Below are 14055 nucleotides of genomic sequence, written 5' to 3' on the forward strand. Positions count from 1 at the left end.
TGTGTCCCTGGCGCTGTGTGTCCCTGGCCCCCATTATCCCTCACCCGTTGCATCCCTCGCACTCCGTGTCCCTCGCTCTCCGTGTGCTGTAATTAACACCTCCTGTGACCTTCAGTCTACTTGCTGCTCTAGGCCTTTCCTGATTGTCTGACTTCTGTTTTTGTTTTGTGTCAGGGTGAACTCGGTCCAGCTGGTCCCAGGGGAGAAGATGGTCCGGAAGGTCCTAAGGGTCGTTTTGGGCCTGCAGGAGATACTGGCCCCCCTGGCCCTCCTGGTGAAAAGGTATCGGAAGACAAAACAGTTCCAGATCACCCAGGGTTTGCACTTCTGAGTGCTCGAATTAGCGAGTGTGTCACTGAGAGGAAAGCCAATAAGTACAGTCAGAAACACTTTTAATCCCTACTTCCAATAGCGTGCTGCCAAAATAATTAGCATGGGGTGACCTTTGGCACTTTCCCAATTCTGTGAAGCTGAGCAATAACCCGATTCCATCGGGAATCATTTCCTGCACATGTAACATTCTGAATAAGGTCTTTGAAGGAAAGAGTGATATATGGTCAGAGACAATTAGATGTGTTTCTCAAAAGAGAAGGATTGAGGGTTTTGGTGACAAGGTGAGTAGTTGGGGATGAGCGATACAGGGAGAAAGGTAGGTAGTGGGTGTTACAGCCAAGTGGTGAGGAGTGTGGGAGGTCCCTACTGTGTAGCTCCCAACTGACTGCAGCATGTGTTTTTGTTACTAAGGTTTGAATCCCTTTGTGTTTATTTGTCAAATAAACAGATAGCAACAGATTTTCTTGTAGCTTTAAAACAGAAGATTAACTATTTATTGAGCAATATTCATTCCCAAAATGGTTGCAACTGCACCAACGCACACATTCACTTGTACGCACGCACGCACATATACACACACACACACACACACACACAAGGGACAGATGGAGAAGAAAAGGGTAAGTGTTTGAAGTGAGGTAGGTGTTCAGGGTTTACAGTAAACCTGATAAATCTTCTTGGAGGACAATTTCCCTTTTAAATTTGCAGGCCTGGGTTGCTTGTAGATTTTTCTGGTGGTTGAGACTTCATTCTGGAGACAGCGATCACTTTCCCTTCTCTGCTACAACAAATTGAAGTGTAGAATTCACAGCAGCTCTTTCTTTGGCTTTTGCTGGATATCTCACAGCTCATGACTGGAAAGGCTTTAGTGATGTTTGTTCTGATCTCTCCATCTCTCCAGAGAGCTACCTTTGAAGGTCAAAATCTCTCACGTTATCTCTGTAAGGAAGTGCAGAACCCCCTCCCTGTAGTGACCAACAATAGACTTAGATGTGGCTACTTCACATCTTCTTTGTTTCATAAGATCCCATTCAATTCAAAAATATCTCTTGATGGGTTCAGGATGGATGTCGTTGACACCTCTTAGCTTGGAATGTTTCCTTTAGTCCATAATCGACAGATAGACAGTTTGAATATGCAGGGCCAGGTTGTTTGACCTTTGGTGGCCATTTTGCAGCACAATGTTCACTTTTTTAAGGCAAAAGTCAATTCTTTATAACTCTTTAGTTTGGGTTCTGTATTTTCATCACTGCCCTTTACGTGAGCATGACAGTAGGGATGAGTGATCTTTTTTTAATTCTTTCATGGGATGTGGGTGTCGCTGGCCAGGTCAGCATTTATTGCCCATCCCTAATTGCCCTTGAGAAGGTGGTGGTGAGCTGCCTTCTTGAACCACTGCAGTCCATGTGGGGTAGGTACACCCACAGTGCTGTTAGGAAGGGAGTTCCAGGATTTTGACCCAGCGACAGTGAAGGAACGGCGATATAATTCCAAGTCAGGATGGTGTGTGACTTGGAGGGGAACTTGCAGGTGGTGGTGTTCCCATGCATCTGTTGCCCTTGTCCTTCTAGTTGGTAGAGGTCATGTGTTTGGAAGGTGCTGCCTAAGGAGCCTTGGTGCATTGCTGCAGTGCATCTTGTAGATGGTACACACTGCTGCCACTGTATGTCGGTGGTGGAGGGGGTGAATGTTTGTAGATGGGGTGCCAATCAAGCGGGCCGCTTTGTCCTGGATGATGTCGAGCTTCTTGAGTGTTGTTGGAGCTGCACCCATCCAGGCAAATGGAGAGTATTCCATCACACTCCTGACTTGTGCCTCGTAGATGGTGGACAGGCTTTGGGGAGTCAGAAGGTGAGTTACTCACCACAGGATTCCTAGCCTCTGACCTGCTCTTGTAGCCATGGTATTTATGTGGCTACTCCAGTTCAGTTTCTGGTCAATGGTAACCCCCAGAATGTTTATAATGGGGGATTCAGTGATGGTAATGCCCATGTCAAGGGAGATGATTAGGTTCTCTCTTGTTGAAGATGGTCATTGCCTGGCACTTGTGTGGCACAAATGTTAATTGCCATTTATCAGGCTGAGCCTGCATGTTGTCCAGGTCTTGCTACATGTGGGCATTGACTGCTTCAGTATCTGAGGAGTTGTGAATGGATATGGTGAGTTGGTGGGGTTGAGCAATATGCTGTACAATGAGAAGGTTGGGGGATGGGGGTGAAGGATATGGTAGGTAGGTGGGGTAGGGACAATTGGATATTTCCTGATGCTAAATACCCTTATGTGACAGTATGAAGTAATCATTTACTTTGCAGAATAACAGAAACACAAGGGTAAACTCCGTGAGTGGAAGACCCCATCCCTGCAAATAGGGCTCAATGATCCTGGGGTTAACTCCCCAATCCGCAGTGCTGTTGATTGAAAGATCCACATTGGGAGCTGTGATTTCCAGCTGTCTGAAAGCTTTCCTCAATGTTGTGTTCTCCCAGTCCACCTGTCTCCTGTAAGAGGGATTAAGGGAAAGGCGTGTGTTCCTGCTATCCAGTTAACCTATTTCCTTTATTGCTCTAGGGAAAGCTCGGAGTTCCGGGGTTGCCAGGATACCCAGGAAGACAAGGCCCAAAAGTAAGTCAATCTCCCGCAGTTGAGAGGCAGTTCCAATCTGGTGTTCCTGCCGTTCCTGGTTCCTGTTAATGATTTTTCTCTCTTTTGATCTTTCCAGGGTTCGATTGGATTCCCAGGATTCCTGGGAGCAAATGGTGAGAAAGGAGTGAGGGTAAGTCTGTGTTTAATAACTGGCAGATGTTATGTGGGAAATGTGACATGTTCTGCGATCTAGGAAGGGGCTTTTTATCACAGGAACTGAGTTAAGTAGCTGAAGTGGAAGGGGTGAGGGTTTATTATATGAAGAGAGGCTTTGTTTTAAAATGTTTTTTGTGTTTTCCCACAGTCCAGTGAGGAATTGCCCTGCACATTCTCTTACTGAGACTCACAGTGTAGGGGACAGACTGGGTTATAAAGGGCCGAGGCCCACAGTGCAGGACACAGAAAAATAAAGCCAGATCTGTTACCCCTTTGGGGGTGAATCATATTCCACCGAACAAATGTGTCGATAATTTAGATAGAAATGCAAGAAAAGCAGGGCCTAATGATACTTTACGGGTGACTTTAATGATTCAGAGATAAACTGGGTGGGGTGGGACAAAGAGTAATGTAAGGCACAAAGGAGGAGAGGGGTTTGTGCAGTGTGTTGAAGATTGGTTTCTCGGCCTGTCTGGGGGAAACTCTTGGGTTGAGCATTGAATTGCAAGTTATTGACCCAGCAGAAATCTAAAATAAGACCCCAAAACTCTTCCTGCCTCTTTCAGTCCTGCTGGTTCCTCACCCTCTCACTGCCTGAAGAATGGGATTGACACATCCACCCTTGAAAGTTGCAATCGGGGTCCAACAACTGGAATGGGACCCAATTTGCTTGTTTAAACAGCTCTCGTGGATGTTTTGGGTTGGGAACACTAGCCTTCACTTCACGGGTGTTGATCTCAGTAGGATCCTAGACCAGCTGATGCTGTGATCTTCAGCCTTCCCTCAACCAAAAAATCTGAGCTATTCCAGCCAGCGAGAGTTGGAGAACCAGGGGCAGCGTCCTGCAGTATTTTAGGATATTGCTTAATGCGGAACCGTGGCAGTGAGGCAGGCTGATTATCGGACTTGCGTAATCCAGGGAAATATTTGCTGACTACAGGACAAAGACTCTGGAACAGAGTCAGGCTTCATGCAGCTTCTTCAGCCAGTGGAGTGCTGGATTTGGGCTTTTACTGGAAGATGGTTACAAGGTCAGATGACTGTTGATCTCAGTCTAATGGAAGCTTGTTAAATTCAGTAGTTTCTGGTATCTCTTTACCCAGTGTCCAACAGGGATGTCCTGATCATCATAGTTCCACTTTAGTTCCTTCTCAAAGAAATTAAATCCTATTTCAATTATTTAAATGTGACTCCCTTACAAAGGGGACTTTGGAGGGGGGATATCTTCAATTTTTTTCGGGGGGGTGCGGTGGTTGGGTGGGGGGTTGTCCAGTTGGTCGATCCTCCGCTGTCATCTCCAGCTGCTTTGACCAGTGGATAACTGAGATGCTTCCCCTGAACCAATTCCCATTGATCATCAAACAAAGGAACTGGCTCCCTCCCCACCCCCCCACCCTGAACCTTGGCAAGGTCGTCGGGAGGGCGGAGGACAGGAGTTGGTGGGGGAGGGATTTTGGATTCAGCCCAGGTTATTAAATGGTTAAAGTTTCCTATTCTGTCTGCTGACTCTAAGGAGGGAATGTCCCAGCTGAGGTGTCAGTAACATTCCTCTCCTGATTGTCACCCTTCTCGGACCTCCCTGTGCCGTTTCAGGCTGTTGAGTTTATGTGTTTTATAAATAAGACGGAAGCCAGGATCCCAGTGCTGGCAGTTGATGTTTGGCAAACAGGTTTGAGTTTCCTCCAGTCACTGATTTAAGGGGTGTTATGTTAAAAATGAACGAGTTACAGTTTATATCATGCTCTGGTCAGACCCTATCTGGGTTAACTGTTCAGTTACACAGCTCAGGAAAGAGATATTGGTCTCGCAGGGAGTGCAGCACAGATTCATCAAGAGTGATGTCAGGAAGCACTTCTTCGCACAAAGGGGAGGGGAAATCTGGAACGCTCTCTCCCAGAAAGCTGTTGAGGCTGGAGGCTATTTGAAACTTAAAAACTGAGATCGATAGACTTTTCCGGATAAGGGAATTAACGGATTACAGAACCAAGGCGGGTAAATATACAACAGTAATGACTTGCCTTTATATAGTGTCTTTAACCTAGTGAAACATCCCAAGGTGCTTCACAGGAGCTGCATAGTGAGATATTAGCACAGCTTGGTCAAAGAGAGAGAGTTTAAGGAGCACCTTAAATGAGGGGAGAGAGATCGGGGGGAGACGTGGTATAGGGCTGAAAGAACTGAAGGCATGTTTGCCAGGATGGAGCTAAGATACAGATCAGCCATGACCTAATTGAATGCTAGAACAGGTTCGAAGGGCTGAATGGCCCCCTCGTATTCATACCACTCCTTTAAAAGGTACAGGGAGGTTAAACAGATGAGTAAAGATCGACAGTGCTTCTGTCCATCCAGTCTTTAACAAGATTGCAGTTTGTAAAAGGGATCATTACACAACATCTATCTCTGGCCAGGCAACGTTTATATTCTGAGATCCTCACGTGACTGCACTGGGAACAGATGCCTCAGCTGTTTCATTGCTTTAGCTGCACCAGGTTTGTTATCCTGCCAATCTGACCATACAGAGCCAGAAAAAAAACATAAATCTTGAGTTCTGGGAACTCTGGTAAGACGACCCTGGAGATAGGGTTCTATAAGGGCTAAAGCCTGGCTCGGGTATAAAATTAAAACGCAACCCGGGCCCGTCCCAACCACAGCCCACCCGAATCCAATCCAACCCGAGCCTGAACGCTGGACACAGAATATAGTCTCGACCTGAACCGGACACATATAGTCGTGTTTGGTCAGGTTCGGGTCGGGTAGCCAGTCTTTAATAAGGGCCACAGTTGACTTTGGAATTTAGTGCATTTTCTGCTTCAATTTTCCAACAGCAGCGTAGGGTTCACATACCGGGGCATGTGATGTCGGGAGTTAGGAACTGGAAGAGGAGTTGGACAAGACATGAGCATTGTTGTGTTAGATAGTCGCACATATGCCCTCCCTCTGCCCCCAGCCGGTGTTGGGATACTATCAAAGTCCAAGATACCTCCTAGCTGATTCTTTGATATGGAGTCTGTGTCTGATCACAGAGAAACATCCAACCCCTGCTCCTCATGGAATCATAGAACGTTACAGCACAGAAGGAGGCCATTCGGCCCATCGTGCCTGTGCTGGCTCTTTGAAAGAGCTGTCCAATTACTCCCCACTCCCCTCCTCTTTTTTCACAGCCCTGCAAATTTCTCCTTTTCAAGTATTTCTCCAATTCCCTTTTGAAAGTTATTATTGAATCTGCTTCCACCGCCCTTTCAGGCAGCGCGTTCCAGATCACAACAACTCACTGTGTAAAAAACATTCTCCTCATCTCCCCCTCTCATTCTTTTGCCAATGATCTTCAATCTGTGTCACTCTGGTTACCGACCCTCCTGCCACTGGAAATAGTTTCTCCTTATTTACTCGATCAAAACCCTTTATAATTTTGAACATCTCTTTTAAATCCCGTTAACTTTCCCTCCTCAAAGGAGAACAATCCCAGCTCCCTTAGCCCTACAAAGGAAAAAAAGTATCTTGTTTTTGCTGGCGGGTCCTGACTGGCCGTTGCCCGGCAGGTCCTGACTGGCCATTGGCCGGCGGGTCCTGACTGGCCATTGGCCGGCGGGTCCTGACTGGCCATTGGCCGGCGGGTCCTGACTGACCGTTGGCCGGCGGGTCCTGACTGACCGTTGGCCGGCGGGTCCTGACTGGCCGTTGGCCGGCGGGTCCTGACTGGCCGTTGGCCGGCGGGTCCTGACTGGCTGTTGCCCGGCGGGTCCTGACTGGCCATTGGCCGGTGGGTCAGCTTCCCCACACAGGTCATGAGGTAAAATTGCAGTTGGTCCTGATGAGCCGAGGGGCAGATGTAAAGATGTAACGGGCAGACCTTGCCGCCTGTTGAATTTAGGTTAAAATTGGAGATGCCAGGATTCAGGGATTGACTTTCCAGTGCGTCAGTAACCTGGGTGATTTTAACTGCCTGATTCATAGGTAAATTTCTTAAATTCATTCTCAGGATGTGAGCATCACTGACAAGACCCACATCTATTGCCCATCAGTTAATTACCCTGATACAACTTGCTCAGCTGCTTCAGAGGCAACTACAAGTCAACCACATTGGTGTGGGACTGGAGTCACATATAACCAGAGCACATTAGGATGGCAGAAATATCTGAGCATGAAGATTACTGAATGTTGGAGGTTGGGAATGTGACTGAATGATGGGTGAGTGCTGACTCAGCTGTCAGAGTTCTCCTTTTGCTAACCTTCTATTCTTTCTTTCTATCCAGGGCACTCCAGGAAAAACAGGTCCAAGAGGACAGAGAGGCCCAACAGTAGGAACCTATTTACTCAACATAATCATCACCTATCCCAGTGCATCACTGCTAATTGTCAATGTTTTAATGCTTTGATTTCTCATTATAAACATCGACTATCCATCTGTTTCTTTCCTGTGGATCTAAGATTGTTTTTTTTTTTATCATCAAAGGGTCCGCGAGGTGAACGTGGTCCAAGAGGATCAACAGGGAAAACTGGACCGAAGGTAACTTAACTTTACAGCTTAGATACAGAGTAAAGCTCCCTCTACACTGCCCCATCAAACACTCCCAGGGCAGTTACAGCACGGGGGTTAGATACAGAGTAAAAAAAAAAATGGGGTTAGATACAGAGTAAAGCTCCCTCTACACTGCCCCATCAAACACTCCCAGGGCAGTTACAGCACGGGGGTTAGATACAGAGTAAAGCTCCCTCTACACTGTCCCCCATCAAACACTCCCAGGACAGGTACAGCACAGGGGTTAGATACAGAGTAAAAAAAAAAATGGGGTTAGATACAGAGTAAAGCTCCCTCTACACTGTCCCCATCAAACACTCCCAGGACAGGTACAGAACGGGGTTAGATACAGAGTAAAGCTCCCTCAACACTGTCCCCATCAAACACTCCCAGGACAGGTACAGCACGGGGTTAGATACAGAGTAAAAAAAAAAAATGGGGTTAGATACAGAGTAAAGCTCCCTCTACACTGTCCCCATCAAACACGCCCAGGACAGGTACAGCACGGGGTTAGATACAGAGTAAAAAAAAAAATGGGGTTAGATACAGAGTAAAGCTCCCTCTACACTGTCCCCATCAAACACGCCCAGGACAGGTACAGCACGGGGTTAGATACAGAGTAAAAAAAAAAATGGGGTTAGATACAGAGTAAAGCTCCCTCTACACTGTCCCCATCAAACACTCCCAGGACAGGTACAGAACGGGGTTAGATACAGAGTAAAGCTCCCTCAACACTGTCCCCATCAAACACTCCCAGGACAGGTACAGCACGGGGTTAGATACAGAGTAAAGCTCCCTCAACACTGTCCCCATCAAACACTCCCAGGACAGGTACAGCACGGGGTTAGATACATCCCTATTGCCCCAGACAGTTCAATTTCCCAAGATGTTGGGATTTTCCCAAATCCTTGTGGCTTGCCTGAGAATTATTTGACAATTGTTAAAAAAAGAAAAAAAAAAAGAAAAAAAAAGAAAGAAAAAAAGAAAGAAAAAAAAAAAAAAACGGGGTTAGATACAGAGTAAAGCTCCCTCAACACTGTCCCCATCAAACACTCCCAGGACAGGTACAGCACGGGGTTAGATACAGAGTAAAGCTCCCTCTACACTGTCCCCATCAAACACTCCCAGGACAGGTACAGCACTGGGGTTGTACGGGCTGCTCCTGCACACTCTCCACTTCCTCGCCCTCATCAGCCGGCCGGACACGGCCTGGTGGTCCGCGTTGCCATCTGGCGGCGAGGGGAAACCCCGATGGAGGTCTCTCTACGCGGGAGATCTCCCCATTTACATCAGGGACCTGGGGTGGAGGGTGTTACACAGAACAGTCCCGTGAAATAGACTTTTAAGTAGGTTCACGGACTCCCAGGCCGCCTTGACTTTCTGCAGCCTGGACGATTCCGTGTTCCACGTATATATGGACTGTGCGAGGTTGCAGCCCCTCTTTGAGTATCTGAAAGGGCTGCTCCTCACGTTCTGGCTGCACTTCAGTCCCACGCTCCTGATCTTTGGACACCCGGTGAGGAGGGGCTTGGGCCGGGAGGAGGATCTCCTCGTCTGTCTGCTCCTGGGCCTGGCCAAGGTGGCAGTTCACAGGTCCAGGCTGCGGGCCGTGGGGGGTCCGTCCTCCCCGATTGCCTGCCCTTCTTCCGCAGTTACGTCCGCACCCGGGTGTCCCTGGAGAAGGAGCATGCTTTGTCCGCCGGTACGCTTGAGGCCTTCCGCGACCGGTGGGCACCGCAGGGACTGGAGTGCATCGTCGACGCCGAAAATGGCATTTTAATTTGAGTTTTTTGTTGATTTATTTGATTTTAATAGTTATTTTAAAAAATATGCATATAAAGGAGGCCTGAGAAATAAAGGCCCCCACGACATAAAATATATAAAAGGAGCCTGGGGTATAAAGGCCATCTTGAAACAAAAAGAAAAGAAAAAACGGGGGTTAGATACAGAGTGAGGCTCTCAACATCTACCCTTCACTTCCTCCTCCCAACATCCCCCCCACTTCCTTAATCTCCACCTCAACTCCCAATTATCCCTCTCATTCTCTTTGCTGCCAAGATATCCCTCTCTCCGTCCCATGATCATCTCTTCCCTCCTCTTCATGTTGTTTACACCATATTTGGGGCTGTTTTGTTCTCTCCACCCCTCTCATGAAGGATTGGGTTGAAACTGCCTCGAATGCTTGTCAATTGTGCCCCGAGCAGTGGGAGGAGGCTCTAAACCCACCCAGTCTACGCAAAAGATGAAAGGTGTCTGACCCTCTGCCCCTTCCAATGTGGACCTGTGGGAAATGGGGATCAGAGGTGAATATTTGGCAATGAGCCTGCTAGAAACCCACTATTGCCTGCTGAAATTCTAATTGAATGAAGATATTTGCAGAAATATTCTTTGTGGTGTTATTGTCAATATCATGTGATAATTCTTTCACTTTCTGAAGCTAACATCTCTAATCATCTCTAATTACAGGGTAGCTCCGGCAATGATGGTCCACCTGGTCCGTCTGGTGAGAGGGTAAGGAGATACAATCACCAAGATCCTTTCTCTTCTCTTCTGTTGTTTCCACATAGTGTTTTGATGTAGAGTAAAGCTCGTCCCCAGTCTTAGACTCTCTACTCTTCCAAGTTCAGCAGTGGGGAATGAGGGTATCAGGAGCTGACACCAGTCAGGGTTTTATGTCCCTAACAGTCAGGTATATTACATTGTGTCAGGATCAGACCGCATCAGATCAATTTGTCCTTTGCAGCTAGTTTTTCCTCCAAAATTCCATGAAGAAATTCGGCACAGTAAAAGGGCGTTGCCAGAGTTAGATTCAAGTAGCCTTTATAGAATCACAGAAAGTTTATGGCACAGAAGGAGGCCACTTGGCCCATCGTGTCTGTGCTGGCTGTAAAACGATCCACCTATTCTAATCCCACCTTCCAGCATTTGGTCTGTAGCTCTGCAGTTTACGGCATTTGAGGTGCATATCCAGACTTCCTTTGAATGAATTGACGGTCTCTACCTCAACTACCCTTTCAGACGGAGTTCCAGACCCCCACCACCCTCTGGGTGAAAAGGTTTTTCTTCATCTCCCCTCTAATCCTTCTACTGATCACTTTAAATCTATGCCCCCTAGTTACTGACCCTTCTGCTAAGGTAAATAGTCCCTTCACATCAACTCTATCCAAGCCCCTCAAAATTTTGTACATCTCAATCAAATCTCCCCTCAGTCTTTTCTGTCCCAAGGAGAACAACCCCAGCCTATCCAATCTTTCCTCAGAGCTGCATTTTGCCAGTCCCGTCAACATCCTCGTAAATCTGCTCTGTACCCTCTCTAGTGCAATTACATCCTTTCTGTAATGTGGTGACCAGAACTGCACACAGTACTCAAGTTGTGGCCTAACCAATGAGTGATACAGTTCCAGCAGAACCTCCCTGCTCTTATATTCTATACCTTGGCTAATAAAGGAAAGGATTCCGTATGCCTTCTTAACCGCCTTATCCTGTCTTACTACCTTCAGGGATCTGTGGACATTCACTCCAAGGTCCCTCCCTTCCTCTACTCTTCTTAGTATTTTCCCATTAATCATGTATTCCTTTTACTTGTCTGACCTCTTCAAATACATAACCTCACACTTCTCCAAGTTGAATTCCATTTGCCACTTTTCTGTCCATCTGACCAGACCATCAATATCTTCCTGCAGCCTACAGCTATCCTCCTCGCTATCTACAACACGGCCAATCTTTGTGTCGTCTGCCAACTTCTTGATCATGCCCCCTACATTTACATCCAAATCGTTAATATATACCACAAAAAGCAGGGGACCCAGTACTGAGCCCTGTGGAACGCCACTGGAAACAGCCCTCCAGTCGCAAAAAAAACGCATCAACAATTGCCCTTTGTTTCCTGCCACTGAGTCAATTTTGTATAGACTCGCTCGAGGAACAGCATCTCATTTACTGATTAGGCACACTACAGCCTGCCGGACTGAACATTGAGTTCAATAATTTCAGAGCATGACGGGTCCCCCTTTTTATGCTTAGTTTTTTTTTCTTTTTCCTTTTTTATTTGGTTATTTTATTTTAGGATTTTTAGTTTGTTCGTTTCCACTGTGTTTACCCACTGTTTTGTTTTTTTAATGTGTTTTTTTATGTTTGTGCTTGGAGTGCTCTGTACTTTACAGTCATTCACACCCTCTCTGTACTAACGCTTTGTCTTTCAGCACACCATTAACATACCGTTCGCCTTTGTTCCATGACCTGCTGGTCAGTTATTCTCTGTGACCCTGTCCTATCAACACCTTCTCCTTTTTATCTCTTGCCCCACCCCCGCTTTACTTGCTTAAAACCTTTTACATTTCTAATATTTGTCAGTTCTGAAGAAGGGTCTCTGACCTGAAACGTTAACTCTGCTTCTCTCTCCACAGATGCTGCCAGACCTGCTGAGTATTTCCAGCATTTCTTGTTTTTATTTCAGATTTCCAGCATCTGCAGTATTTTATTTATTTTTAGAGATACAGCACTGAAACAGGCCCTTCAGCCCACCGAGTCTGTGCCGACCAACAATCACCCATTTATACTAACCCTACATTAACCCCATATTCTCTACCACATCCCCACCATTCTCCTACCTACACTAGGGGCAATTTACAATGGCCAATTTACCTATCAACCTGCAAGTCTTTGGCTGTGGGAGGAAACCAGAGCACCCGGAGGAAACCCACGCAGACACAGGGAGAACTTGCAAACTCCGCACAGGCAGTACCCAGAATCGAACCCGGGTCGCTGGAGCTGTGAGGCTGCGGTGCTAACCACTGCGCCACTGTGCCGCCTTTTATTTTGCTTTTATTTTTATAGACCTTGCTGCATTTCCCTGGATCCCATGGGATTTTATTTTTTTAACCAGTCTGCCATATGGGACCTTGTCAAAAGCCTTGCTAAAATCCATATAGACCACATCAACTGCACTACCCTCATCTATCTTCCTTGTTACTTCTTCAAAAAATTCGATCAAGTTGGTCAGACAAGATCTTTCCTTAACAAATCCATGCTGACTATCCTTGATTAATCTGTGCCTTTCTAAATGACAATTTTCCCACTACTGAGGTTAGACTGTCTGGTCTGTAATTATTCCGTCTATCCCTCGCCCCCTTTTTAAACAGAAGTACAACGTTAGCAGTTCTCCAATCCTCCGGCACCACACCTGTATCCAATGAGGACTCGAAAATGATGGTCAGACCTTCCGCTATTTCCTTTCTTGCTTCTTTTAACAGCCTGCGGTACATTTCATCTGTCCCTGGTGATTTATCAACTTTCAAGGATGCTAATCCCATTAATACTTCCTCTCTCCCTATGTTGATGATATCCAATACTTCACACCCTTCTTCCTTAACTACAATATCTGCATCGTCCCTCTCTTTTGTGAAGACAGACGCAAAGTATTCATCATACCAATATCTTCTGCCCCTACACATAGGTTACCTTTTTGGTCTTTTATGGGCCCTGCTCTCTCCTTCATTATCCTCTTACTCTTAATGTATTGATAAAACATCTTTGGGTTCACCTTGATTTTGCTTGCCAATATTCTTTCATGCCCACTCTTTGCTTTCCTAATTTCCTTTTGGACTTGACCCCTCCACTTTCTATACTCTCGGCTTTCTGTAGTATTGAGTTCTCGGTGTCGGACATAAGCTTTCCTTTTCTGCATTATCTTACCCTGTAAGCTCCTTGACATCCATGGGGCTCTAGATTTGGCTGTCCCATCCTTTTTCTTTGTTGGAACATGTTTACTCTGACCCCCTTGAATCTCCCCTTTGAATGCCTCCCACTGTTCTGACACTGATTTACCTTCAAGTAGTTGTTTCCAGTCCACTTTCGCTAAATCAATCCTCAGTTTAGTAAAATTGGCCTTGCCCCAATTGAGAACTCTAAATCCTGTTCTATCTCTGTGCTTTTCCATAATTATGTTAAAATTGACTGAATTATGATCACTATCACCAAAATGCTCTCCCACTGCCACTCCTTCCACCTGCCCATCTTCATTTCCTAAAACTAAGTCTAAAACTGCACCCTCTCTTGTTGCACTTGCTACATACTGGGCAAAAAAGTTCTCCTGAATGCACCTCAAGAATTCTGCTCCCTCAATTCCTTTCACACTAAAACTATCCCAGTTAATATTGGAGTAATTAAAATCTCCTACTATTACTGCCCTATTGTTCTTGCACTTCTCAGAGATTTGCCTACATATCTGCTCTTCTATCTCCCTCTGACTGTTTGGTGGTCTATAGTACACTCCCAGCAGTGTGACTGCCCCTTTATTGTTCCTTAGTTCAATCCATGTGGCCTCATTTGATGAACCTTCCAACATATCATCCCTCCTCCCAGCTGTAATAGTTTCCTTGACCAAAATGCCACTCCCCCTCCTT

At 46.2% G+C, this 14055-nt stretch overlaps 1 protein-coding gene across 2 annotated transcripts in view; it reads left to right on the forward strand.

The window, feature by feature from the left end:
• The window catches only part of col5a1 (procollagen, type V, alpha 1), a 633899-nt gene that overhangs the window by 515859 nt on the left and 103985 nt on the right, over nt 1-14055 (forward strand). For both annotated transcript variants that reach the window (XM_068012023.1, XM_068012024.1), the window contains exons 30-35: nt 175-282; nt 2902-2955; nt 3053-3106; nt 7386-7430; nt 7586-7639; nt 10118-10162. In XM_068012023.1, coding sequence (XP_067868124.1) covers nt 175-282; nt 2902-2955; nt 3053-3106; nt 7386-7430; nt 7586-7639; nt 10118-10162 — 360 coding nt within the window. The remainder of the gene's footprint in view (nt 1-174; nt 283-2901; nt 2956-3052; nt 3107-7385; nt 7431-7585; nt 7640-10117; nt 10163-14055) is intronic.

The sequence above is a fragment of the Heterodontus francisci genome, chromosome 32 (assembly GCF_036365525.1).
Source record: "Heterodontus francisci isolate sHetFra1 chromosome 32, sHetFra1.hap1, whole genome shotgun sequence".
Taxonomy (NCBI): Eukaryota; Metazoa; Chordata; class Chondrichthyes; order Heterodontiformes; family Heterodontidae; genus Heterodontus; species Heterodontus francisci.